Source organism: Phycodurus eques, chromosome 15 (assembly GCF_024500275.1).
Source record: "Phycodurus eques isolate BA_2022a chromosome 15, UOR_Pequ_1.1, whole genome shotgun sequence".
NCBI classification, from domain to species: domain Eukaryota; kingdom Metazoa; phylum Chordata; class Actinopteri; order Syngnathiformes; family Syngnathidae; genus Phycodurus; species Phycodurus eques.
This window is the reverse complement of record NC_084539.1, coordinates 12990376-13017472: the sequence shown is the minus strand read 5'-3', so window position 1 is coordinate 13017472 and position 27097 is coordinate 12990376. Positions and strand designations below refer to the sequence as shown.

Sequence of the window (27097 nt, the reverse complement as noted above, 5' to 3'; positions counted from 1 at the left end):
AGACAGCAATAGCAAATACAGATCTTCAGTCAAACGTTTCCTTGTGTTCATTATCTTGATGATTTGAGAGTTAAAATTCAGTCTATGTACATTGAAAGTCATTATTACTTGAGAGCAACTTGCTTACTCCCCTAAGACCATGCCATTAGTGGTGCTAAATGTGCAATAGTGAGAAAGAATTGATCCCCATTAAAGCATCCTATCTTTATTAGCGCCAGTGATTTTACGAACCGGCAAGAAGTATTGATAAATAGCTTAATTGCTAACATAAAAGAACTGGCATTGCAATTTACATTGGGCTTTTCATGATACTTAACATTTCAGTGTGTATTAAATATTTGTGGTATAAAGATGAATGTGTTGTGTACTGCCCTGCAGTACTGTTTTGAAGCCTGGATGGCGCTTTGCCATCCATGCCATGGTCCTCTCTCTCCCCTCCCCTCTCTGTTTTAGCTTCTCCTCAAGCCACGTACCTGTCTCCAATCAACCCTCATCACCACCTACATTTAAGCCTGCCTTTTCCTGGGAATCCTCGCCAAAGTATTGCAGCCTCTCCTAGCGTGTTCCTGACCCACGTCATTCCTGCCAGCCCCCTGTTTTGTCCACTGCCTGCCACCTGTCCACGCTGCCGCCTGTAAACACATCTAGGACCACTTCCGTAACCTTTGCTCAATAAACTGTTCATCATTTTACATCAGCCTCCGCCTGCTCTTGGATTCAGCTACTTCCCACACCTGACAGAATACTTTGGCCACTATGGACCCAGCAACTCCGGAGGCACTGAAGAACACACTAACCCTCCAAGGCGCCCACATTGGACGACAGGACAAAATACTGCAAGAAATCACCGAACCGCTCCACTCCCTTTCGCAACAGGTCTCCCTCCTTTCCCAACAGATGCAATCCATTCAACACCCTTTCAGTGGAACCCAGCAGCCTCACAAGGATTCAATAAACTCAAATCCCTGTTCACCACTGCTCCCATTCTGCGCCACCCTGACCCTTCCCTCCAGTTCGTGGTGGAGGTTGACGCCTCGTATGCCGGAGCTGGAGCAGTCCTCTTGCAGCGAGATACCACGTTCCATAAACTTCACCCCGGTGCTTTTTTTCCCATCGCCAATCTTCATCAGAAAGAAATTATGTCGTCGGAAACCGCGAGCTGCTGGCCATTATAAGGGCCCTGGAAGAATGGCGGCACTGGCTGGAGGGATCTAAACAACCGTTTCTCATTTTGACTGACCACAAAAACCTCGCTTAACCCCGTACCGCTAAACGACTCAACCCCCGACAAGCACGCTGGGCACTATTCCTCAGCAGATTCAATGTCAGTCTTTCCTTCCGTCCCGGTTCCCATAATACCAAGGCAGATGCCCTCTCCCGTATTCACTCACCACCTTCGAGCACAGCAGAACCCGAATCCATCCTTCCGGCCTCCTGTTTCGTTGGAGCGGCCACGTGGGAGATCGAGCAGGTGGTCAAGGAGGCCCAAAAGACCCAACCTGATCCCAAGACCGGGCCTACTGACCACCTGTTCATCCCGGATTCAGCACGTTCGGACGTCTTGCATTGGGCCCACAACTCAAAATTAACTTGTCCCCCTGGCATCACCTGTACTACCCAGTTCATTCAACAGCACTTCTGGTGGCCCAGGCTCATCAAAGACACCCGAGAGTTCGTTCAAACCTGCTCCGTCTGCACCCGAGGGACGTCTTCTCACCGACCCCCAGCCGCCCTTGGTCTCACATCGCTGTGGACTTCATTACCGGCCTGCCCCCCTCTGAAGGTACCACTGTTATTATCCCAATCATCGATCGTTTTTCCAAGTGTGTCCATTGTGTGCCCCTCCCCTAACTCCCGCCCGCCCTGGAAACTGCTAATCTCCTTGTTTTACATGTCTTCAAACTCCATTATATCCCCATCGACATAGTCTCCGATCGAGGTCCCCAGTTTTCCTCTCGGGTCTGGAAGGAATTCTGCAAGGCGGTGGGCGCAGCAGCCAGCTTATCTTCGGGGTATCACCTGCAGACCAACGGCCAGACGGAGCGGGCCAACCAAACCCTGGAATCGGCACGCCGCCTTGTGGCCGCCCGCAACCCCTCCTCATGGAGTTCCTTCCTCCCATGGAGTGAATACGCTCATAATTCCCTCACCAGCTCCACTGTTCGACCTACAGGAGCAGGCGGTGGCAGTCCCCTCCGTACAAGATCATATCCATAGAGCCCAGGCGGTTTGGAAGGACGTCCGGGCAGCGCTGAAACGGTCCGTGGCACGCAACAAGCAGCTCGCGGACCGTCATCGCTCACCGACGCCCGAATACAAGGTGGGTCAATCCGTCTGCCTCTCTTCCCACGACCTTCCCCTTCAAACAGAGTCCCGTAAACTCGCTCCACGCTTCATTGGTCTTTTCCCATCACCAAGATCATTCATCCCACTTCCGTCCAGTTAAAACTTCTACACTCCCTAAAGATTCATCCCACATTCCACGTCTTGTTGCTCAAGCCTGTCTCCACCTGCGCCCTAAGCCCTCCGGCCATAGCCCCTCCACCCCCCCGGATTATTGACGACCATCTGGCCTTCACGGTGTGGCGCATCCTCGACGTGAGGCCTAGGGGGGAGGGGGTTCCAGTACCTGGTCGACTGGGAAGGGTACGGGCCGGAGGAGCGTTCTCGGAAGCTCATCCTCAATCCTACTCTTTTGGACGACTTCTACGCGGCTCACCCGGGGAAGCCTGGCAGGACGCCGGAAGGCGTCCGTTGAGAGGGGGGGTACTGTCATGTACTGCCCTGCAGTACCGTTTTGGGGCCTGGATGGCGCTTTGCACCCTCTCGTCCTCTCTCTCCCCTCCCCTCTGTTTCAGCTTCTCCTATAGCCACGCACCTGTCTCCAATCAACCCTCATCACCACCTACATTTAAGCCTGCCTGTTCCCGGAAATCCTCGCCAAAGTATTGCAGCCTCTCCTCGCGTGTTCCTGACCCACGTCATTCCTGCCAGCCCCCTGTTCTGTCCACTGCCTGCCAACTGTCCACGCCGCCGCCTGCCAACACATCCAGGACCACTTTCATAACCTTTGCTCAAAATGTCCCTGTTGTGGGACTAATGAAGGTTATTTAATCAAATCTAATCCAATCTAAAACTTTAAGGATATTTCTCTCAAAGAACAAAATGCTTTAATAGCCTGACTTGAAGTTAATTTAACTTATCTGTCACATCTACTTTCTTCAAGGTCCTGCATTTTGCCAAATCAACTTTTTCTAGTATTTGGGATATAAGATTGTCTCTATGGGGTGTCACGGTGATGACTGGTTAGCACATCTGCCTCACAGTTCTGAGGTCAAATCCGGCCTCGCCTGTGTGCAGTTTGCATTTTCTCCCGATGCCTGCGTAGGTTTTCTCCGGGGACTCCAGTTTTACCCCCAAATTCCAAAAGCATGCATTATAGATTAATTGAAGATTCTAAATTGCCCGTAGGTGTGAATGTGAGTGTGAATGGTTGTTTGTATGTTTGTGCCCTGCGATTGGCTGGCAACCACTTCAGGGTGTACCCCGCCTCTCTCCCCAAGATTCGCCCGTGACCCTCGTGAGGATAAGCGGTTCGGAAAATGGATGGATGGATGGATATTGTCTCTATGGTGCCTCAGTAACCAGAAATATGAGTTAAATCGTCCACGCATTCCTGAGTTCCAGACTTTTTTCTGCCGAGAGGCCTGAAATCAGGTCATTCAAATTCCTCAAGCTTATCTACATCACTACCGAAGATGTCCGCCTACCTTTCCGCTCACAAGCCAACGCTGTCAACACAACAAACACGTGTGCTCTCAAAAGTGGGTCTTCTACATGGAGGCAACCAATCAGCAGAAAGGGTTTTTCTTAGCCAAATATGGACAAAGCGGATCCAAGACTGGGTCAAACAGAAGTAGCTGTTAGAGGGGCCTTTTCTGGACACTCGTATGACAAAACCAAGGTGTTTTTTGAAAATGAAATTGACACTTTTATACTAAGTCCATGTTAGAGAGTCACACTATGGTGGTCTAAATAGCCAAAATATGGGACCTTTAACATAAACTAGGCACGCTGTGTTAGTTTTTCCACATTTCCTGACAGGGTGACAAATTGGCATTTTGTAAGTATTATTAAGCCTTAAAAAAATACTAAATTCAGATATTTTTGTTATTTGGGGGTTTATGCTCCCCCATCCCCTTATCTCCTCCAGCAGAGGAGTTTGGGCAGACCACCTCCCCCCAAAGGGCAACTGGATTACATCTGATGGTTAATCCCATTTTTTTTCTTTCTCTCTTAATGCTCTCGCTTGGACAATCGTTTACTGGACGGTTATCTGCCCGAGTCATGCAAAAACCAGCTGGCTCAGGTGCCATGACGTGATAAGGGAATACAAGTATTAGGCTCATCAACACAGTACACCCACATTACAGGAAAATCCAGTTTCCTTCCATTTGCCTTTTATCACTATAACCTCCTTAAACCCTTGTCTCGCCATAAACCCAACAGATTTTTCTTGGAATCATCTCTAATATACACCCTTAGAGTGGACAAATCTGAAATCCCATTTGGAAAACAGTTTACAATATAAATGATTTAGACCTGAAAAATGGTTCAATTGTATTCCCTTTTCTATTGCAACTTTTAACAAGTGCAGGGGCTGGAGCCAAAAAGTCTATATTGGAATGGCAATCGATTTTTTTTCTTTTTGATTCACAGTTTTGCACTTAATTTTGTGTATTTGTGGTGGCCTTTTACTGTTTAATTTTGCATTGTGTAATTGGGGCGGAGGACACGACGTCCACAATTTCCAAAAACAATTTGAAATGTGGACTCCTCAGACCACAGAACACTTTTCCATTTTGCATCAGTCCATCTTAGATGAGCTCGGGCCCAGAGAAGCCGGCGGCGTTATTGATAAATGGCTTTTGCTTTGCATTGTAGAGTTTCAAGTTGCACTTACGGATGTAGCGCCGAACTGTATTTACTGACATTGGTTTTCTGAAGTGTTCCTGAGCCCATGCGGTGATATCCTTTACACATTGATGTCGGTTTTCGATGCAGTGCCGCCTGAGGGATCGAAGGTCACGGGCATTCAATGTTGGTTTTCGGCCTTGCCTCTTACATGCAGTGATTTCTCCAGATTCTCTTAACCTTTTGATGATATTATGGACCGTAGATGATGAAATCCCTAAATTCCGTGCAATTGTACGTTGAGGAACATTGTCCTTAAACTGTTCGTCTATTTTCTCACGCACCTGTTCACAAAGAGCTGAACCTCACCCCATCTTTACTTGTGAATGACTGAGCAATTCAGGGAAGCTCCTTTTATACCCAATCATGGCACCCAGCTGTTCCCAACTAGCCTGTTCACCTGTGGGATGTTCCAAACTGGTGTTGGATAAGCATTCCTCAACTTTGTCAGTCTTTTTTGCCACCTCTCCCACATTTTTTGGAACGTGTTGCAGCCATAAAATTCCAAGTTAATGATTATTTGCTAAAAACAATAAAGTTTATCAGTTTGAACGTTAAATATCTTGTCTTTGTAGTGTATTCAATTAAATATAGGTTGAACATGATTTGCAAATCTTTGTATCCTGTTTTTATTTCAACTTCATTGGAATTGGGGTTGTACTTAAAGACACTCCTTTGTCATTTTTGGCAATGTTTTTCACGGGCCCAATGATGCGTCTGCAACAAATATCCATGCGGAAGGAATTTGTGAGGTTTGTAAATGTGCTGTAGATTAATTCCCCGCTCTCCTTCCACTTTGATACTGTGTATCAAATTGCTTTTTGGCTAGTCTGTGCGACAGCTAATCTATACAGCAGTGTTTCCCAACCTTTATTGATCTTTTATTCATCTTTTTTGAGATTTTTACATTAGAAACATCCCAAGGGACACCACACATTGGTCACTCTACGTTCGTTGGCAAAGATTGATGAACATATATATATTTGCATTTAATAAATATTTTGGGGGACAAATTAAGTGAAATATGATCATTTCCCGCGGCACCCCTGATAATTTTTCACAGCTAACTTGGGTGCACCCTGGTTGGGAATCACTTTTCGACAGTGCCAACGATTTTGTCCAAACTAACACTTATGGCTCAGGGTATATAAGCTACTTTAAGAGTTGACTGATTTATTATTATGACACCATGTTTCATAATTGAGGATTATTGCTGAGTTGAGTTAAAGTACAGTAATTGAGCACATTTTGCTTGTTGTGACAGCAGTTTTCTTTCTGTCGCACTACTACAACTGACAAGCAAAGGCTGTATAAATAGCTAATGGATGGCTGAAAGCAGCCAGCTGTCTGCTGTTGAACCGTGAGCTGCACATGTTTTATGGCAACCTCTGTGGCGGCACCACAAAGCATTAGATTTTAGATTACATTCACGGAGGCTAAATTGTTGCCACCATTCTGTTAAAGAAATAATGGTCAACAATGGTCACTAAAATACAAGCACATTGTTCAAAAGAGTGATTTATAAAAACAATAAAATAGGCCAGGTCGGAAATGATGCTACCCTTTTTACGTAGTATTTTGTTGCACAACCTTTTCAGGCTATCAAACTCAAAATTTGAACCCTGGTCCTCAGAACTGTGAGGCAGACGCTCTAACCAGTCGTCCACCGTGCCGCCCATTATTATTATTATTATTATTTTTGATAATTCTGTTTTCATTAATTTGCAGTAAATTGACATTTATTATTGCTTGCTTTTCATAGGCTTTTGTGCGGGTTTCTTTGTTTTAGTGTGTGTATACCTACAATATAAAAATACAACTACACTGTTACCTGTTTTTGTTTCTATGTGTGTACAGTCAAGCTTCTTTACAAGCACTTATATTCTATGTATAAACATAAATGAAGAGCATGCATAAAGAATAAATTTCAACCATTTCAAGCTTAACAAAGCACATGGCACTGACCAATTGGAAATATATATGTATATATATATATATACTGTATATTATGGCATTTCTATTTTGATGTTCAGAAACTATTGAAAAAACCCCATTCAGTTTTAAGATTTGAAATCAATACAACATGGATACCCTTATTTCTGTGACTGTCAAAATTGTACATTTTATTACCTTGTCCAAATAAATTGGGAATTTGTAGAATTATTTTTGTGAAGGAATGAGGCATGTGCCAATGACGAACACATCCAATGCCCAACCCATGTTAATCCAGGAATAGTGTTTCCACTTAGTCCACATTTCTTTACAACATACGCGTTAGGCTGACAGACAGCGGTACTTACGAAAGGTATTTATTTTTTATTCAAGATAAAGTTGTTGGCCCTTTGGCAGAGCTTTGGTATTTTCTAAAGGACATTAGTTTTCAGAGGTGAGCAGAGTTACGTTGCATCATGCTGTTTTTTAATTAGTACAACTAATTGACCCCTTGACTTCCCGAAAAGATCTCATACGCTTGCTGATTTTTAGTGCAAGAGTCAATTCTGCCTTTAATGACATCAGGAGTTAATCTTCATTCATTGGCTTGTCTTCATTATAATAATGTCTTTTGCAGCAGGAAATGCAAAAAATTTACAACACAGGTTTACAAATAAGCACACATGCGACAACAAAATAATAAAAATGCAATTACCGGTACTCAGTATTTTGTGGTGGCTCTAGATATTTGGAGGAAGGGTGTGATTTCTGTGAGTGCTGTTGAGACAGAGCGTAATAGAAAATGGTTCACAAAGGTTACTATATAATGTTTCAAAGCAGCAGTGGTCAGACCGCATGTCTGATACCAGCCTCGTTCTACCTGCAAATAACCTGCAGTTGATGACGAAACAAGCTGTAACTGCCCACACCCAGGCTATTTTCAAATGAAAAGATTCCTTAAGGAAGTATATTTGCAGGTTTGTTTTCTTTCTGTCACAATTTATTGAAGCTAACCCTGTGTAAGGCATCTTCACAGTTTGATATCACTCCCTCATATTGGTTTGTCAGCTGTCACTATGCCGCCAGTTATTAAATCACCTCTGTGATCAAACCCTTTGAATATCAAGTGAGCCAGGGATCATCCTTTCACAAGTTTAACACAATACCCAAGCTTCTCATTAACCTTGACTTGAACTCTTAACCACACCTTTGTGAAAATTATTTTTTATTTCCATGTGGCATCTTATGAACAACTGGTGTGATAGCAAAAGAAACGTTAACGATCAGAAGGAAAAAAAAAAACTCTAACTTACTAACTATGACCCCTGGGTTTCTTGAGTAATGCAATAACACTTACCATTGTTTTTATTTTTAAAATTTTGTCTATTTTGTAAATGCTCAGGCACAAACCAGCTCACAAATGTGTCATGTTATGGAATAACTGTATCCACGCAATATAATCTTTTTTTGAAGTACTTGGTTATTTTGACTGACTGACTGACCGACTGACTGACTAACAAAACAACTAAATAACGAGTAACTAATTAAATAAACAACTGTTAAAATGACATCACTTGATACACAAATACATTGTTGCCCTCTGTCAGAATTCAGTTAATCCCGAATGATGCTGGGCATTTTCAACTCCATGCATGTATTGTGTGATATGGGCACATTTTGAAAATGTAATTGTGAGATATTGTAACTTAACAATTTAGCCTGGTTTATAATCAGCAAAGCATATTAAATTGCGACATACAAAGGGAACTCTTAATCCATGGAAACTCAGTTCAGAAATAGCTCAGTCAGAAAAAAAATAAATTTTAATTTGGGTCTGCTAATCGGTGGTAAATGTAAATATAAGGCACTAAAGTGCCATTCATGTTATTTACATGTGGTCACACCCTTTAAAGAGGTTTACTGGTCCATGTTCTGTGTGTTACTGATCATTTTCTAGAATTATTCCAGTTATTGTGACATCACTGATTCAACTGTGCCTTTCATTTTCCTCCCACAATGTCCTTTGTTTCCCTTCATGTCCACCTGTTTGACACATGGATTAACATCCCTTAAGACTCATCTCACTGGCGTGTGCGTCTTTGCGAATATTGCATGTCCTGCAGGATCTAATGCACCATTGATCTGTGAATGTGTCTGTCCGGAGAAATTGCACAAATATGTACTCTATGCACAACCCTTTGACCTTTGTGTGTGCTGATACTGTCGTGGCTGAATGCCTTGTATTACAGAAGTGCACATAGGTGAGTGGGTTTGTGTGTGGTGCTGTGGCGTGAAATGAAGCAGGTCATGGACATGGCTGCAGCACATTGGCAGATGTCATCTTTGCCAATGCAATCTATGGAGCACAATTTACACAAATTAGGCACTGCTGCCCCTCTGCCTTTAAGCTCGAATCAATGTTCAAGGTCCTAAAGCTAAACAAGACTCAGATTGATCCGCAGCACTTAATCACATCAATAATTCATATTACTACTGGTTGTAGGATGTGTGCCCAAAGTCATCTACTTCACCTGAACAGTTTCTATCCATGATGAGTTCTATCGGTAAAGTTTAAGTGTGGAGTGAGTGCCCTCTGTAGGCTAACAGTCATTTCATGCGACACCAGCGTTTAATGGAGTCTTTCGGTCAAAAACACTCCTTTTGGCCCACGGGCCAGACCAGAGGCTTTTCTTGTACAGTGAAATCGGCTGTAATCAAGCGGATAAAAAGTCTGCTTTGAGGGGATTTAGTGCAATGTGGCAAGTGCCAACCTGACTGAAATCAGGATTTATGCAGGCCTAAGCCCCTGATGTAATTGAGCAACTTTTAACATGACCCGATGATTGGAGACCAATCAATTTAGGATTTGTCGCAAGAAATGTATGGAAGTGCCTATAGTGGATGCGTTGGGATACAACACCTCTCAAAGTTTGCGCTTGCTTGCATTCCTATCTTTTTTATTTATTTATTTAAAGACCATGTAAAGTGAATTCAGAGATTTATTTCTAGATACATTGTATATGTTTGAAGATAATCGCTGATAACATGAAAGACAGAATTACACAATACTGAATTGTTGGCCTTACACAATCAGGATTTTTGGGGCCAATCTGACACGAATAGAGTGTGGCTGGATACAAGAGCAGTCGGAGGCAGATGTGAAAGCATGAATAGTTTATTGATGAAAGGTGTAATGGCGGTGGTCCTAGGTGGGTTGGCAGGCAGTGTGAAGACAGGCGGTTGACTTGGCGGCAGGAATTACGTGGATCATGAAAACGGGGGGAAAACACACTCGAACAAGACAAGGAATAAAAAAGGGAACGAGGAAGAGGTTGACTTACGGGAGGTAAATGGGCCGTGGTACCACTGAAAGTAACTGCAATACTTCGGCGAGGATTTCCTAGAACAGGCAGGTTTATATATCGGTGGTGATAAGGCTGATTGGAGACAGGTGCTGAAAACAGAGAAGGGAGGGGAGAAAGAGAGAGAACGCAAAGCGCCCTCCCGGCTACAATAACGGAACAGGCAGTATATGACACAATCACCGTTCCGTTAACAAGATGGAGCAATATATCCACACTGTATTTGACTTGTTAACTTGTTTATTTACTGTATATTCAGTGGAACCACATACCTAAATTGTTGGGTGACCCCGTTTGATACTCAAACCATTCGTAAACCGAGGTAATGTTTCCCATTGAAATGAATGGAAATGCAATCAATACATTCCAGTAACAAAATCAAGTTATCCATCCATCCATCCATCCATTCATCCATTCATCCATTCATCCATTTTCTGAGCCGCTTCTCCTCACTAGGGTCGCGGGCGTGCTGGAGCCTATCCCAGCTGTCATCGGGCAGGAGGCGGGGTACACCATGAACTGGCTGCCAGCCAATCGCAGGGCACATAGAAACAAACAACCATTCACACTCACAGTCCTGCCTATGGGCAATTTAGAGTCTCCAATGAATGCATGTTTTTGGGAAGTGGGAGGAAACCGGAGTGCCCGGAGAAAACCCACGCAGGTACGGGGAGAACATGGAAACTCCACACAGGCGGGGCCGGGGATTGAACCCGAGTCCTCAGCACTGTGAGGCTGATGCTCTAACCAGTCGGCCACCGTGGCGCACAAAATCAAGTTATTCCTACAAATTTGGCAGATTTTTTAAGAACACTCTTCTCTTTTGTGTGTCAAATTTGGAAGTCATATTTATTTGCACTGTATGAGGATTTTAATTAATTAATAGATATTGTTTTCTACCAGAATACATGGTGCTTTTTTTTTTTTTTTTTTTTTTTTTTTTGGTCAGTGGATGAAGTCTACTGTACCAACTTGACCAATACAGTATTTAGCCCACTTACAATGTAATCGTTGTACTGGCCATTTGTGTCTTTTAGTGTATAACACATACATTTTGGTATGTTTCTATAGCAACCTGGATTTGTCACCTCACTTTTTAAGATTTTTAATGATTAACAATAATTAAGTACATGACTTGATATTAAAATGCCAAGCCGATAAAAGCCGATCTACTTTAACCTTAATAAAAAAAAATCATATTTACTGTATTGGGTTATTCTTCTCACATTCTTCTCTGACCAACACTTGTTGAGGTTGTTCCTTCTTTTTTGATGACTTTGTTTTTTTTTTTTTTGTTTTTTTTTGCTAGACCCCCCTCACCCTACCACCAACACACACTCACACTTTGCGATTAAATGATTTTAAAAAAATTAAACATGCTTGGGTAGCGTATGTAAATTAACATTTTGTTACATGTTAATAATTAACTATCAAGACAGGAATAGCATCAATAAACAATAAAACGGAGGGCCCATTTAATTCCACATTAAATGCTTTTACTGTTAAACGTTCAGTAGTCCTATACACGTACTTTAAAAAAAATTATATAATTTTTTTTTTTAAGAAAAGCAAATACCTAAAGTAATCAAGCAAACATTTGGACCGCGGCTAATAAAAGAGACATCACAGGGGGTCATAAATGTTATCAACAATTTCAGGTTGAACCCCACAAAAATACATACCGACCAGCATTTTGTAAATAGTTGTCAGGAATTACGTTGTTTCCCCGTGCTGTCGTTTTATTTGCACCGTGAGAGGTTAGTGTTCTATGTCGTGACTCAAATAAAGCTTGAGTCCCTCTCAGCCTTTCCTGTGCAACTACCAAAATACTATTGTCATGAAGAATAAAGCTGTCTTCACACCTGCATCCTTTGCTTGTTTCTTGTACTCTTTTCTTTGGAAATTGTGCACGTGATGGTTTTGACCTTTTCTTCTCCGTCCGTGTTTATGGCAAGTGTAACTTAGTTTTCAATCATTCCCCAAGACCCCCACCTCTAGACTGCAACCCTCTAACGCAGAGGCCGATTCCACAAAAAAGCGCACATTCCCCATACAAATGGCAATGGTTGATATGTCATACCATTACACAAAATAAAACTATTTCATGTAGCATTTTTGTTTTGTTTTGGGGCCTGTTGTTACCACAGCAATGGCCCCCTGTGCATCTGCACATAATGCACATGCCAGAAACCGCCACTGTACAGGGGGCTCCCACTGTATCATCATGTCTCTGAAGACTTTCTTTATTTTTGTTGGTTGGCATCTTATTTATTTTATTTTGTTTTGCCTGGCTGTCAACTGTCAATTTACACTATGCTTATCCACCATGAATTTATAAGGGATCTCATCCCTTTGTGGCCTTTGTACTATGAGGAAGCACACGGGATATTTATGACTATATCATCTTAATACCAGCCAACTATGACAGACAGATTAAAGAGAATTCCTGAAACCAGTGTCAAAAAATACAATGAGAGAATGCCGAAACTCCCGGAGGCAGTGGGACAGTAGGACACAAACACATGGGCTAAGCCGTTGCCCCTCTGTCTGTTTATTATTTATGTTGGGCATGCAGGGTTCCCACTCAGCCATCTGTTCTCAGCTCTATGTTTCTCATTTGCCGTATTCTACATTCTACTTTGGCAGGCTAACATAAGCAGATTAAGCAGACCAATGCTGTCCTATCAAAGTGTGAAGACTTCATAAATATATCACACTATCAAGGTGTGAGCTATTGGAAAAGGAACACAATGTGGGAAATAGAAAAGCAGAACGGATGATGCTGGCTCACTTTCAACACATCCATTGATTTGTGGTGCAAGATGTACCAGTGCCGTGACTGTCTCTAATAAAAACTACCTTGGCGGCGATGACGGCCTGCCAATAGCTCGTCTGGTCATATTTTTGCATTGAAATCAGATATAATGAGATGTCTTTGCATTCTGACTTAAATTGAGTCAAACTGAGAATAATTCATATTTGCTAAGGCATGGTGACCAGGGGAAATATGTCCCTGAGTGTCCTCTTGTTGGTTGCACACTTTGAGACATTGATTGTCTCTCCCTGGGACAGAGAACATGTGGTGTGTCTGGCAGCGTGTAAGAGTGGAGTGTGTTTCCAAACACTTGGCATCCACTTATAGTTAATATATACACCACTTTTCCTTCCATCCCATTTCCCACTGACACATACCCTTGCATTACTGTTTGTAAGACCTTAGCCACCACAGCTGAATTTATAACTCTAAAGTGAACCCTCAGAAAGCCAGTTGAAGTCAGACCTCATTGTTGCAGGTTTACATATTTGCTCTCACATGCACAAAAACAACTCAATTGCAAACGTTGCATGTTGCTTTTGTGCAAAAACAGGAAACCTCTATGAGTGACTTTAATTATAAACCGGGTCAAAAATGTGGTTTAGGGAACTGCAATATTGTTAGGTGTTGCTGGAAAAGGTAATGTATTAGTTTGGACTTTGGGAACCCAAGCTATCCCTCTGCTGTGTGTCTTTTTCTCTATTCCTAGAGGGGTGAAAGAAGCTTTAGTCTCTGGCTAGCCACAGCGTTAAGACCCCGTGGGGACAATGAGATGAGAGGGAAATTAATAACGTGTAAAGACTCCCAAGCTCTGACTGAACCAAAGGATCAGAAAAGGGGTGTGGAAAGTATATTCGACGTGAGAAGGATCACAGAAACTGAGGAGGACAGAAATTCACAAAAAGAAATCTGACACCAAAATGTTTATTGAATCAATGAACCTGTGAAGGAATGCTTTGTTGAATGTAACTGAGAACATTGTTTTTACTTATCAGCTTTTAGGCTTCAGAGTACTCAATTTAACGTCATCTCAGCAGAATCTAAAAGGGATTATATATATTTTTGTATAGCGTGCTAGAACTGGAAAATTTTCCAGCAAAGAGTCTCATTGCCTGCTAGGACTGGCAGTTTTTTCCAAACAATGATGAATTGTCCAACATTTGGACAAACGGGCTGGTCTGGCCAATTTTATTCTTTATTGAAGTTATATTTTTGTTATCTTTTGTTAGATCTTTTTAAATATTTTGCCAATACAATGTTTCATGTAAGCTACAAAATGTTTGGGATTTGCAAATACAGTAGTCTAAAGTCACATTACCCACAAACAGGATCTAATATTTGGTTTCTCAAATGTCTCTCTTCAGTTAAATGGATCCTTTATTTGAGACAATTGAGATACATAATTGACAGTGAAATACTTGTCACGTGAGAACACATCCTTAGGGTTGGGCATCGAGAATCGAGAACCGATTGGAACCAGGACTAACATTCTGATTCTTCCGGAATCGTTCAAATTAAAAAATGTTGGTTCCCAGTTTCGATGCCTAGTCCTCCGTGAAAACCAACAAAGAAGTGGGAAAAACAAAATAAGAAGAATGCGCACAAAGACGTGCTTGTGCCCAACGGTGGTAAACAAAAGTGTGTCTTAACTTTGTTAAAATGAATGACCAGTCGCCTCAGTGCAACACTTGGAATAAGATTATATTGTGCAAAGGAAGCTTTCACAATGTGTAGCATCTGACGCGCTCCGAGCCTCAGCCTACACTCTGCGGAGCTTCAGTGAAGTCAACTCTCAGTCAATCGGGTGAGTGAAACAATAAAATAGTCTATGCCAATATTGAGACAGCAAACAAGGTAAACGGTTGGTTGCACTTTTGCACTGATGGCTTTTAGCATTTATTTTAGTCTTCAAACCAACGTACGAGCCGATGAGAGAGGTAAAAAAAAAAAAAAGCTTAACAGTGAATTAAAACTTCACCGTAGCAACTTTACATCACAATGAATTTGGACAAAATTCACATAAACGTCTCACAGTATCACAAACACTAACCTTGTGCCTCATCGGTGGGTAAGGAAAGGAATCAACGTTTTATAGCATTTGGTTCCATGCATTAAAAAAATAATAAAAATCACCGGTGCCGTGTGAAGTTGCTTTTCGTGCCAAAATGCTGACTTCCGGGGCGTACCCTTCAAAATATAAGGCTACAAGCTTAAAACAGGGAGTCAAGTTAAAACTTGCACATTAAACAGTCCCAAATAACGATTTTAACAATGCTATATTTAACTTTAGCTGAAACAATAATTTATGAATATTAAGTCACTTGGGCTAGTTTCACACACCTTGTCCTTTAGTTGATAGGTTTGACTGTGATACTGGTCATAAAGAACCCAGAGTCAAATGTTCATTTTAGTCTATGCTGCGGGCTGCTAAGATAAACCGATAGCAAACCGATTGGAAATTACCATTTCTTTTGACGTCACAAGGCTTCAGAACAAACCAACAACACGTCCAAGACATGCCTTTCAAATCAAACTTGGATGAAAAATTGACAGTGTTACTTGCTAAACGTCAAGGACACTCTAGATTTAATTTGAATAGACTTTTCCCGGCGGCACGGTGGCCGACTGGTTAGAGGGTTCAATACCCGGCCCCGTCTGTGTGGAGTTTGCATGTTCTCCCCGTGCCTGCGTGGGTTTTCTCCAGGCACTCCGGTTTCCTCCCACATCCCAAAAACATGCATGAATTGGAGACTCTAAATTGCCCGTAGGCATGACTGTGAGTGCGAATGGTTGTTTGTTCCTATGTGCCCTGCGATTGGCTGGCAACCAGTTCAGGGTGTACCCCGCCTCCTGCCCGATGACAGCTGGGATAGGCTCCAGCACCCCCGCGACCCTAGTGAGGAGAAGCGGCTCAGAAAATGGATGGATGGATGGATAGACTTTTCCCTGCGATATGTGTAAATCACCCAAAGACGCTCAATGCTGGCACACTCAAGTCTTGTCACCGCAGGTCAAGTAGGCTTTGGCCCTGCTCTGACCTCTCTGGATCTACACAAACAGATTCACGGCCCAGCTGTGGTTAGCCTGATATGATCATCTGCCTGTCTGTCTAATTTAAATTCTTGCAGTTTGTGGCATCCATGTCAGTCATACTAATACTAATCCTAATAATGATGATGGGGAACTGGATAACGGCAAATTTCCATGTGGCAGCAAAATGATTTAAAAAAGAATGATTGGCTAGCCACAGCGTTTAAAAAAGAAAAAAAAAAATGAAAGTGCCCTTTTTTGTCATTGCTTTGTTGCTCTGGAGAAAAAAAAAATCTGCTCACATGCATAATGGCATTGTATACTGGTGGACTGGCCACATATTGGAACTATAAAGCATGAGCATGACAATTCCACGTGTTTAGCCACGCTGAAAATAATCACTTAAAATGATGTCAGAATCCTTGTTAACGTTTCCCTTCCTCAAGTGGATGGGTATAAATATGATGAATACTCAGTGTAGACACCCTTCTGCAAAACAGCTTGTTAAACATACAATCAACTTAAATGCGGACACTTAAGACAAGGAGCACTGAAGTGGTGGCCTTTGTCTTTTCACATTGACTGTTTGAAATGCTCCCAGCTTTGAGATCCATGCATTGTTTGCTTAGTGATGAGAAGCTATGTATGACACACTTGCCGAGCAAGAGTGGTTGCGATAACAATTTCTCTCCTCTTCGTTGCGGAGGCATCTGGCATTGCCACGGTGTTGTAAGCTGAAACACACCCACGAGTGGTTAATGAGGCGTCAGAGGCAGGGTTTCTGATCTGGGGAATCTGTGTGTGTGTGTGTGTGTGTGTGTGTGTGTTTGTGAGTGTGTGTGTGTGTGTATATGGATAGTAGTGATTCCCTCATTGTCCTAAACTTGACATCTATAGACCGTGCAAGCACGCCATCTGTAGTCCTCAGCCATAAAGGAGCTCTTGCATGAAATTTAAAGGCAGCATTCAATCATCTTAATTGAACACGAACATATTAACCATGTATGTACTAAATTACTTATAGCAATTGGGCACAAACTAACCAAGACTTTACTAATTATAAAATGAATGAAACATTTAGACAAATACGCAGGATTTTAGGACACTTGCAGTCGATTTGCATACAATGTGATTTCATGCAGATGCAAACTTTTGAGAAATATCCATACAGTAGTTCATCATCATCGGTATCATATTTATTCCTGAAACTGAGAAATATCGTAAAACCTTGAGTAAATTGAGTTAGAGCCTCAATAAAAGTGACAATCAGCATAAAGTATAAAAGTCTCAAATCTATCGAATCTACAAATCAACTGCTCTGGATTACATACAATTGAATCTGCTCATCTATCCCTAAAATGAATTAATTGTGATTTATAGTTTGCGGTGATGGAGAAATACAGTGCCGGTATAAACTCTTCTCAATGTAATGCAATGCAATTCTATCTCACTGCTCAACATAACCACAACTTTTGAAAACCAGGAGACTATATCTGATATGGACATGATACAGGCATTACTCATGCTGTGACCATTTGCATACTGTTCATATGTGTCTGGGGAACTATACCGTACATGAATATTGATCTGTAATGGCAGATAATCAAGAATTCAATTCTTCAATTGATTACTATACAGACAGAACAAAATGTGCGTCTGGTTCCGGATGAGTGAGTTATCAGTTTTCTCAATCCAAGCACTCACAGGTTTGGAGATATGGGACTTTTGTCTGCAAGATCATCAAAGGCGAGACCGAACACTGAAAATAGACGATGTGGCAGAGATACCATTACATCACCTCGTAGCACCTACCAAGCATCCAGTCAAATTGCTGAATACTTGTTTATTGTGTTTATAGTGCCTAGGGATCTGCATATTTCTATGATATGCTGGAATATATTACCGGTAACTACCATCCTCCATTCTTTGCAGTCCGTTGTCAGCATCTCAGCATTTGCACACAATCTCTCAGAAAATGACCAATTTTAGTTTGTTAATGACTCTCAAATAGCAACTGTTCTTAGGGCTGTAACATTATAGCTGACCATATAACTTTTTTATATAAACAATTATATAAAGTGTCATCTCAATGAGATTACGATTGATAGTTGGCCGTGAAAGTCATTTCATATTGATGCCAACTATTTTTATTTTGGGGGAGATTTCTGGTCATTTCTCTTTACTTCTGAAATTACAATTTTTTTTTTGTTAGTGTTTCAGTGATTATTTTGCATTTCAAAAGCTCTTGTCTTTGTGGCTTATTCTCATCCATGTTGGCACAAGTCAACCTATGCCCACTGCTTATCCAGGAGATCGATCATTTTGTATTGTATTTGTTTTGTTTTGATCGTTATTTGCGTTGTCAGTCATTGAAGTATTTCCCAGTTTCGATATTACACATTATCCAGAATTATATTGACTGCACTATCAATAAACTATTATCTTGTTTCAAGTGTAGTGTATGTGATCTATTATCTCTCTTTGTTTCAGGTGATCTCCACTCTGTCAAGGATCTCCCACCACAGTATTGCACAAATCAAAGGCATCAGGTAAATCTCATTTCGCACTCATCATTGATTATTTCACTAAGTAGGATTCTCTCCATCCGTCAGGGAAATAATTTCAATGCATGGCTTCCACCTTTTGCTTAAAAAAGTAGTGAGAATTAATCTCTATGGCTGGTCTTTTAAAATTAATTTACACTTAAGGCCAGTGACTGTCATCTTGTTAACGACTAACTAACTAATTAACTATTCTTAATTTTCACCTTTCACTGACACAGTGCTGTAATGTTAACGGAGAAACGTAAAATCACAAGCCCTGATGTCCGTTGCCTCCTCAGCCAGATGACTACAGTACACACCAGCACCATTATTCTCATACAATAAAGAGAGAAAGAAAATCATTCACACTACTTTTATCAGCCCTAAAACGGGCTTCTGATTCCTCTTCATTTTCTCAGTCGGCGTGGAGCTCGGGAGCTCCAGCACCACACAAAAAGCCATTTTATCTGTCTTGAGTAATGAGTTGATGGCGCACGCACATTAGGAGCCACACCAGGAAATGAAGCGAGAAGAGAGACAATGAAAAGCGAGCTCGTGTCTTCTGCTATTAATAAACGCAACTCAAGCTGCTGACTTCTGGCTGTTCACACTGACTGTTTGCTGTGAGGTGATGAAATCGATGCATGTTTGACTTCAGTGGAAGCGCACTTACCTTGGAACTCTAATCCTGAGCTATGTGTACTATTAATTAATTTGTATAACCTTATTAACAGTGAACATTATCTAAATGCTCATTGGATGTTATTATCACAGTGGTTATGAGTTTGAGTAGAATATTAGGTACCTTAGTAATTAACTTAAACAAAAACAAAAGTTCCCTGAAACCCAGACCTGGACAGGATATGGCCCACGGGCCTCATCGGGCTCATCCACAGTCTCTGACTGCCCTCGTAAGAGCGTTATGAGGTCAAAATAAAAAAAAATAAAAAAGTGTAATTAAAAATAAACCATAAAAGGAAGCATGGTTTTGATAGGATTTGATTTGAGAAAAATGTGTCCATACTGTAGACGTTTTTTTTTCTTTGAATGTTGATTGAATTGCGATATAATTCTAATGTGAATATTATTATTTATATTATGTAACCTAACATCACATGTATCAACATCCATCCATCCATCCATTTTCTACCGCTTATCCGAGGTCGGGTCGCGGGGGCAGTAGCTTTAGCAGGGATGCCCAGACTTCCCTCTCCCCAGCCACTTCATCCAGCTCTTCCGGGGGGATCCCAAGGCGTTCCCAGGCCAGCCGAAAGACGTAGTCTCTCCAGCGTGTCCTGGGTCGTCCCCGGGGTCTCCTCCCGGTGGGACATGCCCGGAACACGTCACCGGGGAGGCGTCCGGGAGGCATCCAAATCAGATGCCCCAGCCACCTCATCTGGCTCCTCTCTGATGTAGAGGAGCAGCGGCTCTACTGTGAGAGCCTCCGGATACACAAGGATATCAAAACAATATAATGTACTGATTTATATGAAGACATGAATGTTGTATTGAACACAGTTGATGTTAGCATGGTGGTGTGGCCCTTGACAACCTCTGTAGTTTCTCATGTGACGTTTTGCGAAAAGTAACTGCCCATTCCTGCTGTAACCCCTCTTGAAGGTCGAGTATGCAGTTTTCAAACTGCTAAACAAGCTTTGAATGTAGCCTCACTTCACTCTCTGCCCTGCCTCCTCACATCTCTGCCTAAAGGAAGTCCTTCATTTTGACTTTTGATGCTAACCGGAGTTCAATAATCCAGCCGAGAAACTATAATACTCTCCTTTTGCAAGAGGCTGCTCTGTGTCCCCGCGAGGCTGCGTATGCATGTGCAAATGATTGACACACTATTCGGTCATGCCTTCTGTTTCTACAGTCTCTAATTGGCTATTCTTGTCACGCTGTGACAAGTTTTAAAATAATAATGAAAATTAAATTAGAGGCATAAAATGGGGTCAGAGAGGGATGATTTTTCAAAAGATCATTTTAATGAAATTCTATGGTCATACAAACAGTTTTAATACAAATGACAAAAATAGTTTTTAGTTAAACAGCAAACTTCACCTTTAAGATAAACCGCTTTTCATCCGATTAAGAAAAAAGAAAATATATGTGTGTATCAGAATCAATGGCTCCATTAAGTAAGGTCACATTTGGTCCCTGGCCTCAAGAAAATCTGTTAAATATTACATGTTCTCTGAAGGCTAAAGGTCAGTGGATAATATGGAATGCTTTGGCGCATGTGACAGTTGCCTATAGGGCAAAATTGTTGTTGTTAGTGTACATTATATCTTGGATTGACATACATATTCAATAGTTTTTCATTAAAACACTTTTTGGGGTAAGTTAGCATATTATTCAAACCAAACCCAAAATATGTCTCGTCACCCAATTACAGTGCTTTCAGCTTATTATGACAATTTTGTGTTGAGAACAGGCGGCAGAGAGTAGTGCGAAAAGCCAATCAGCCCAAAAGAAAATGAGAAATACAATTCTATCAAGGGGAAGTAATAATAACCTATAATTGGACAGCTGTTAAAGAAAATGCAAATACTACAATGGCACAAGAGTGCAGACCTCCACCAGGTTAAGGGAAGTGGATCGAAATAAAATGGCGTCTTCCTCAGGCCTAGTAACAGTCCTCCACAAATGTTGATGGAAATTGGTTGTGTTTGCATCATCCTGCTAAATAACTAACAACCACCAAATGGTGGTAGAAACACAATCACCTTCATGCTTGGCAGAGGTAATAAACATGACTCGGGTGAGCTGGCATAATCTGACATGGCCCAAATATTTTAGAAAAGACATTCTCTAGTCTTAGCTTCTTAAATTGAAAGTTTTCCTGCCAGACAATTGCCCTATTGTCTCAAATAATGCTTACAGAAAGCACATCATAGGCTACATTGATCTTTAAAGTGACCAGAGAGCTCGTGGCTCCGTTAAATCTCCCTGTATCAATGCCACAGACATGCCTATTGACGCTCTGTCGAGGCCCATTGATCTCACCTTTGATGTCGGCTCAGAGCATTGTGGCCTTGGTAGTTCATGTGTCTATCACCGCATCGGTGATGCCAGCTCCACTTGGAAAGGAAGGCTTCCTGTTGGCTTGCTGCCATCTGCTTTGTCCTGTCCCCTCTGTTCCCAGTAGGTCCAGGGAAAAATTGTAAATAAGTCAAACAGGGAAAAAAAACTATACAAGATCATATAAATTTTATCAAAATTCTGGAAATTCCCTCCCCATACAGAGCCAAATGTGTTCAATAACGTATGCTTATCATTATGCCCATAATTCAATGAGTTGACTGACTTACTACTTTGTAAATGTTTTTTTCTTTTTACCTCCACAATTATTCCTATAACTGACAAAAACATATCAATGTAATCATAATTCATACTGTATACATACGGTATATATCATATTTAGGGTAATGATTGAAAATAACAATTCCTAGTAGATAAAGCTATACATTATCATTAGATAACATGTTGATTTATGTAGGACTATGCATTTATATTTACAGTAATAACGATAATTAATAAATGAAAAAAGAGCTTTTTTCATCCATTGGCTGTATCGTACTGTTCTGTCTTATATTCCTTTGCCACACTATATATATATATATATATATATATATATATATATATATAATATGAATACGTAACAATATGTAACAAGAGATAATTCTGCAAGAAATGTTGCTACAAACCCTTATATTTCCAGTGAAGTTCTTCATCAGGAAAGGTGACTTTGAAGGAAGCTCCCGGACCGTATTTAAAAGCCCGGAAAGGACAGGGAATAAGTTGCAACGTGTGCAGGCTGGCTCGCGCTTTAGTGATTTATTGAGCGTTACAGAACCAAAGTTGCATCCAGGGACGTGAAGCCGGTTCCATGGTCGCCTATTTGAGCCGTATCCCCATCTAATAACTACACTGCTGTTCTGCTCTCTGACATTGGCTGATCAATTCGAACGGCTCACTGTGCCTATGTCCTGCACATATGTGCCAACAAATCCCTTTATGCTGGAATTTACCTTATGGATAGTGAAGAAAATCCACCATGGTTAGGGGTTTGTTAAATTTATGGTATTAATCAAAAAGGGTTTGGCAGTGAGAAAGCAAAGCCTGCAAGAGTTTGGATAGTGGGATTACTTTATTTTCACAGGACAAATCTCTTGAAACAGGCCATATATAACCTGGTCAATGCGATACAATACAATCATATTGTACAACAAAACAACAGGCAATGTCAAACAGCGAAAGCTGAAACAGGTTTAATTAAATATTAATTAAACGGGCAATTGATCACCCGTTCATTTCACATTTTCAGGGATTATGGAAAAAAAAATCCGCATTTAGTATGAATTTGAATTTATTATCTTTATCCTTTATTGTATTTATTATTATTTATTATCTTTAGTGCAGATTGGATAATAGTACAAATTGTCTTATGGAGCAGGACATAGAAAGTTGGGAACTGCTAATCTAAAGTATGTTCATCTGCATTTACTGGTTGTAAATAACACAATTTAGCACAAATTGGTATGTCTTGGTACATATGGATGTATCACTATAAAATCTATGCATTAAATATTTCGGTACAATGTAAAAAAATATATGTATAGATATTGATGATGCTAAAATAGGGTAGGGGATTCCACATGTTGCCCTTGAAAATGTTGCTTTATTTAAATTATTTAATATGGATTAAAATAAATCATCTTTGTTTAGGGTATCCATCCATCCATCCATTTTCTGAGCCGCTTCTCCTCACTAGGGTCGCGGGCGTTCTGGAGCCTATCCCAGCTGTCATCGGGCAGGAGGCAGGGTACACCCTGAACTGGTTGCCAGCCAATCGCAGGGCACATACAAACAAACAACCATTCGCACTCATGGTCATGCCTATGGGCAATTTAGAGCCTCCAATTAATGCATGTTTTTGGGATGTGGGAGGAAATCGGAGTGCCCGGACAAAACCCATGCAGGCACGGGGAGAACATGCAAACTCCACACAGGCTCAGAACTGTGAGGCTGACGCTCTAACCAGTCGCCCACAGTGCCGCCTGTTTAGGGTATATTAAAGATAAAATAGTTGACATTTAAATCAAACATGAAAAAATGTCCTATTACTTTTCTTACGAAAACATTCATCCATCCTTTTTCTATACCATTGTTCTCATTGCGGTCATGGCCAGCTGACTTTGGGTGGGAGGTGTGGTCTACTCTGAAATCACAGGGGATATATGAGGAAAAAATAATCATTCACACTCACATTCACACCTTACATTCTTCAGTTAACATGCATTTTTGGGGAATCCACCCAAACACGGGTAGAAAATGCACACTCTTTATTTACAAGGAGGGCCTCAGCCGAATCATTAGACCAAAAAGAGACAAAAAACAGTTTACTTTTCTGAGGAAAGTAAAGTAGCACAGTGTATAGACTTGAAAAAAGCATGAAGCAACACGCTAGCTGCATAGCCAATAATGACAATGAATAGCCAGGAGACACGCTGTTAGAGGAGATCTGATGAAATTATAAACATAGCTCAATTGCACCTTGTTGCACCATTTAGGAGAAATGAAAACAGCAGCATTAGAGAGTGCTTGGGTCCGCAAAACAACACTGAGGTGATAGATGCAAGGGCACGGCCCCACAAACTACTATGTAATTAAATTTTGCCCTCCGGGACTCCATTAATAACTTATAATATAGTGTGCATTTCATTGGAGGGGGTCGTCAAATGTGGGTGTGTTATTGTGCTCGGGAGGAAGCACCCTGAGCTGTGTTGTGCTCATAGCAGTAGTGATGAGCGTTGCATAAATCACATGAAGTTTTGGTATTGTATTTTCACAATTAATATTTGAATGAAGTTAAAGCACTTTTCTAATGATAAAATAAGATACAGCTATGATTCAGAGAAAGCTTGGGCTTCTTGACCTTTCCATGGCAGTATGTGTGAGAGAGTGTGTGATGAATGACAGGGATGGCTGACCTTTGGTTATCTCAGTGAGAACTCGTCAACATGATACCTGTCACTCTACTCGTGAGGAGAGTGCTGTATGTCATTAAAATATACATATATACACACTTGACCAAATAAAAACAGATGTTTCTTGAGTGAAGTTACTGTTGATATATTTTCATATCACTAGACGCATTCCAATTTAAAACAAACAGTCTTGAGCTCTACCACTGCATAATTCCTACAAATCCATCCTGCTAATTTAGTGGATTCATGTTCATCCATGCTTTAGTATCCATCCATCCATTTTCTTTACCGCTTATCCTCACTCGGGTCACAGGCTGCTGGAGCGTATCCCAGCTATCTTCGGGCGGTAGGCGGGGTACACCCTGGACTGGTTGGCAGCCAATCGCAGGGCACATAGAGACAAACAACCATTCGCACTCACATTCACACCTACGGACAATGTAGAGTCTTCAATCAACCTACCACGCATGTTTTTGGGATGTGGGAGGAAACTGGAGTGCCCGGAGAAAACACACCCAAACACAGGGAGAACATGCAAACTCCACACAGGCGGGGCCGGGATTTGAACCCCGGTTCCCAGAACTGTGAGGCAGATGTGCAAACCAGTCGTTCACCGTGCCGGCCCTTGCTTTACTATATGACTTAAGTTTCGAGATTCACTTTTTTAAATAATTTGATGAAGCAATAAAGGATTGGGCTCAAGCCATTAATCTCCATAAATATACATTTGTTGGCCTTCTGAGACATTTAGACAATTCTGCTTCCAACTTTTGGTGGAACAGTTTAGGCAAGGCCCTTTTATGTTTGAACATGACTCTGCCCCTGTGCACAAAGCCAGCACTATAAATGCATGCTTGAATTTGTTGTAGAAATTGTTAACCGTCCAGCCCCTTTAAACCCATTTGAGATGAACTAGAACATGTGAGCCATGTTCTCCAGTTCACCACCAGTGATGCCAAATGCTATTCTGGCTATGATGAATTCATCCATCCGTCCATGTTCCATACCGCTTATCCTCACTAGGGTCATGGAAGTGCTGGAGCCTATCCCAGCCGACTCTGGGTGAGAGGCGGGGTACACCCTGAACTGGTCACCAGCCAATCACTGAGCACAGATAGACAAAGAACCATTCGCACTAACATTCACACCTACGGGCAATTTAGAGTCTTCAGTTAACCTACCATGCATGTTTTTGCGATGTGGGACGAAACCGGAATACCCGGAGAAAACCCACACAGGGACAGGGAGAACATGCAAACTCCACACAGGCGAGGCCGGATTTGAATCCGGGTCCTCAGAATACTGAGGCTGATGTACTAACCAGTAGCCCACTGTGCCACCCTATAATGAATTCAGTTTGTGTAATTACCTTATAAATATAAGTTTACACGTACCTGCAGTGATTCCCTGTTGTATAAACCAACAAACAAGAAAGGTAGCTTGGCTTTGTTGAATATTAACATTTTTAGATAAACCAAAAGGGTCGCTCATGATGTAAATGTACATAGTATTCACCCTGAAGAAGTCACATTGTGGATGGTGAAACAAATGAAATAGTTTGCATTCAAGTTTGATGATTTCAAGCCGAGTGAGTTTCTAAGGGAATTTGTCTAATATGAGCTGCATGGTGGAGATGCTTAGATGCTACAGAATGACAGAATAAAAACATTTAGCTCTTACAGACATAATTATAAAAGTGAAATAGTCAGACATTTGAAATCCTAATACTACCAACTGAGACATTTTTAATAACCTTAAGTGACTAGATACTATTGATATCAACAGTGCTTTTTCAGTTTCAGTAGGGTGGTTGACATTATCACCTTAATGATTTTAATCGTCTTGAATTGCACATGACATTGAAGTAATAGGTTCTAATTTGTCGCAATCAGCTCATCTGGGAACAAAGTCAAAACCAACCAAGATCTAATCAAGCACTTGAGAATATTTGCTCTGAGCAGACATCTTTACGATTCAAAATAAAGTCCCAATGTTTAATGAGGTCCTCACTAAGTCATTAAATTTTTATGTACTCTCACTTCGAGTAGTAGTTTTATCGTCACTGTGTCAACAAGAAAGTTAAATGTATGATTTGCAGCACTATTTTTACTGTCTGTGGTTTTATTGTTGGCTGTGTGACTTGCAACCATCATAGTTGACAAATAATCTGTAGGAATCTCCTGTTTTCTGTCATGTTGTTCTTCATTGCCTCTGAGAGTCCTTGAAATGTCCAGAATACCGGGCGCCTATCCATCAGTCTAGAAAAAGGATGTTTCTCCTGCTCAAATCCAGTTCCTGTTCCAAGTTGGCTATGACAAGATGCTTTTTTATCTGTCATGAGCAGTGGGCTGACATGTTTTGATGTTTTTTTATGACTGATGGCTTCTGCCCTGCAGCACGGTGACCGACTGGTTAGAGCGTCTGCCAACAAATGTATATTTATGGAGATTA

General features: G+C 41.3%; 1 protein-coding gene across 2 annotated transcripts in view; it reads left to right on the top strand.

Annotated features, from left to right (window-relative positions):
* The window catches only part of vav2 (vav 2 guanine nucleotide exchange factor), a 190910-nt gene that overhangs the window by 118025 nt on the left and 45788 nt on the right, over positions 1 to 27097 (top strand). For both annotated transcript variants that reach the window (XM_061697657.1, XM_061697656.1), the window contains exon 3: positions 18604 to 18662. In XM_061697657.1, the coding sequence (XP_061553641.1) occupies positions 18604 to 18662 (59 nt within the window). The remainder of the gene's footprint in view (positions 1 to 18603; positions 18663 to 27097) is intronic.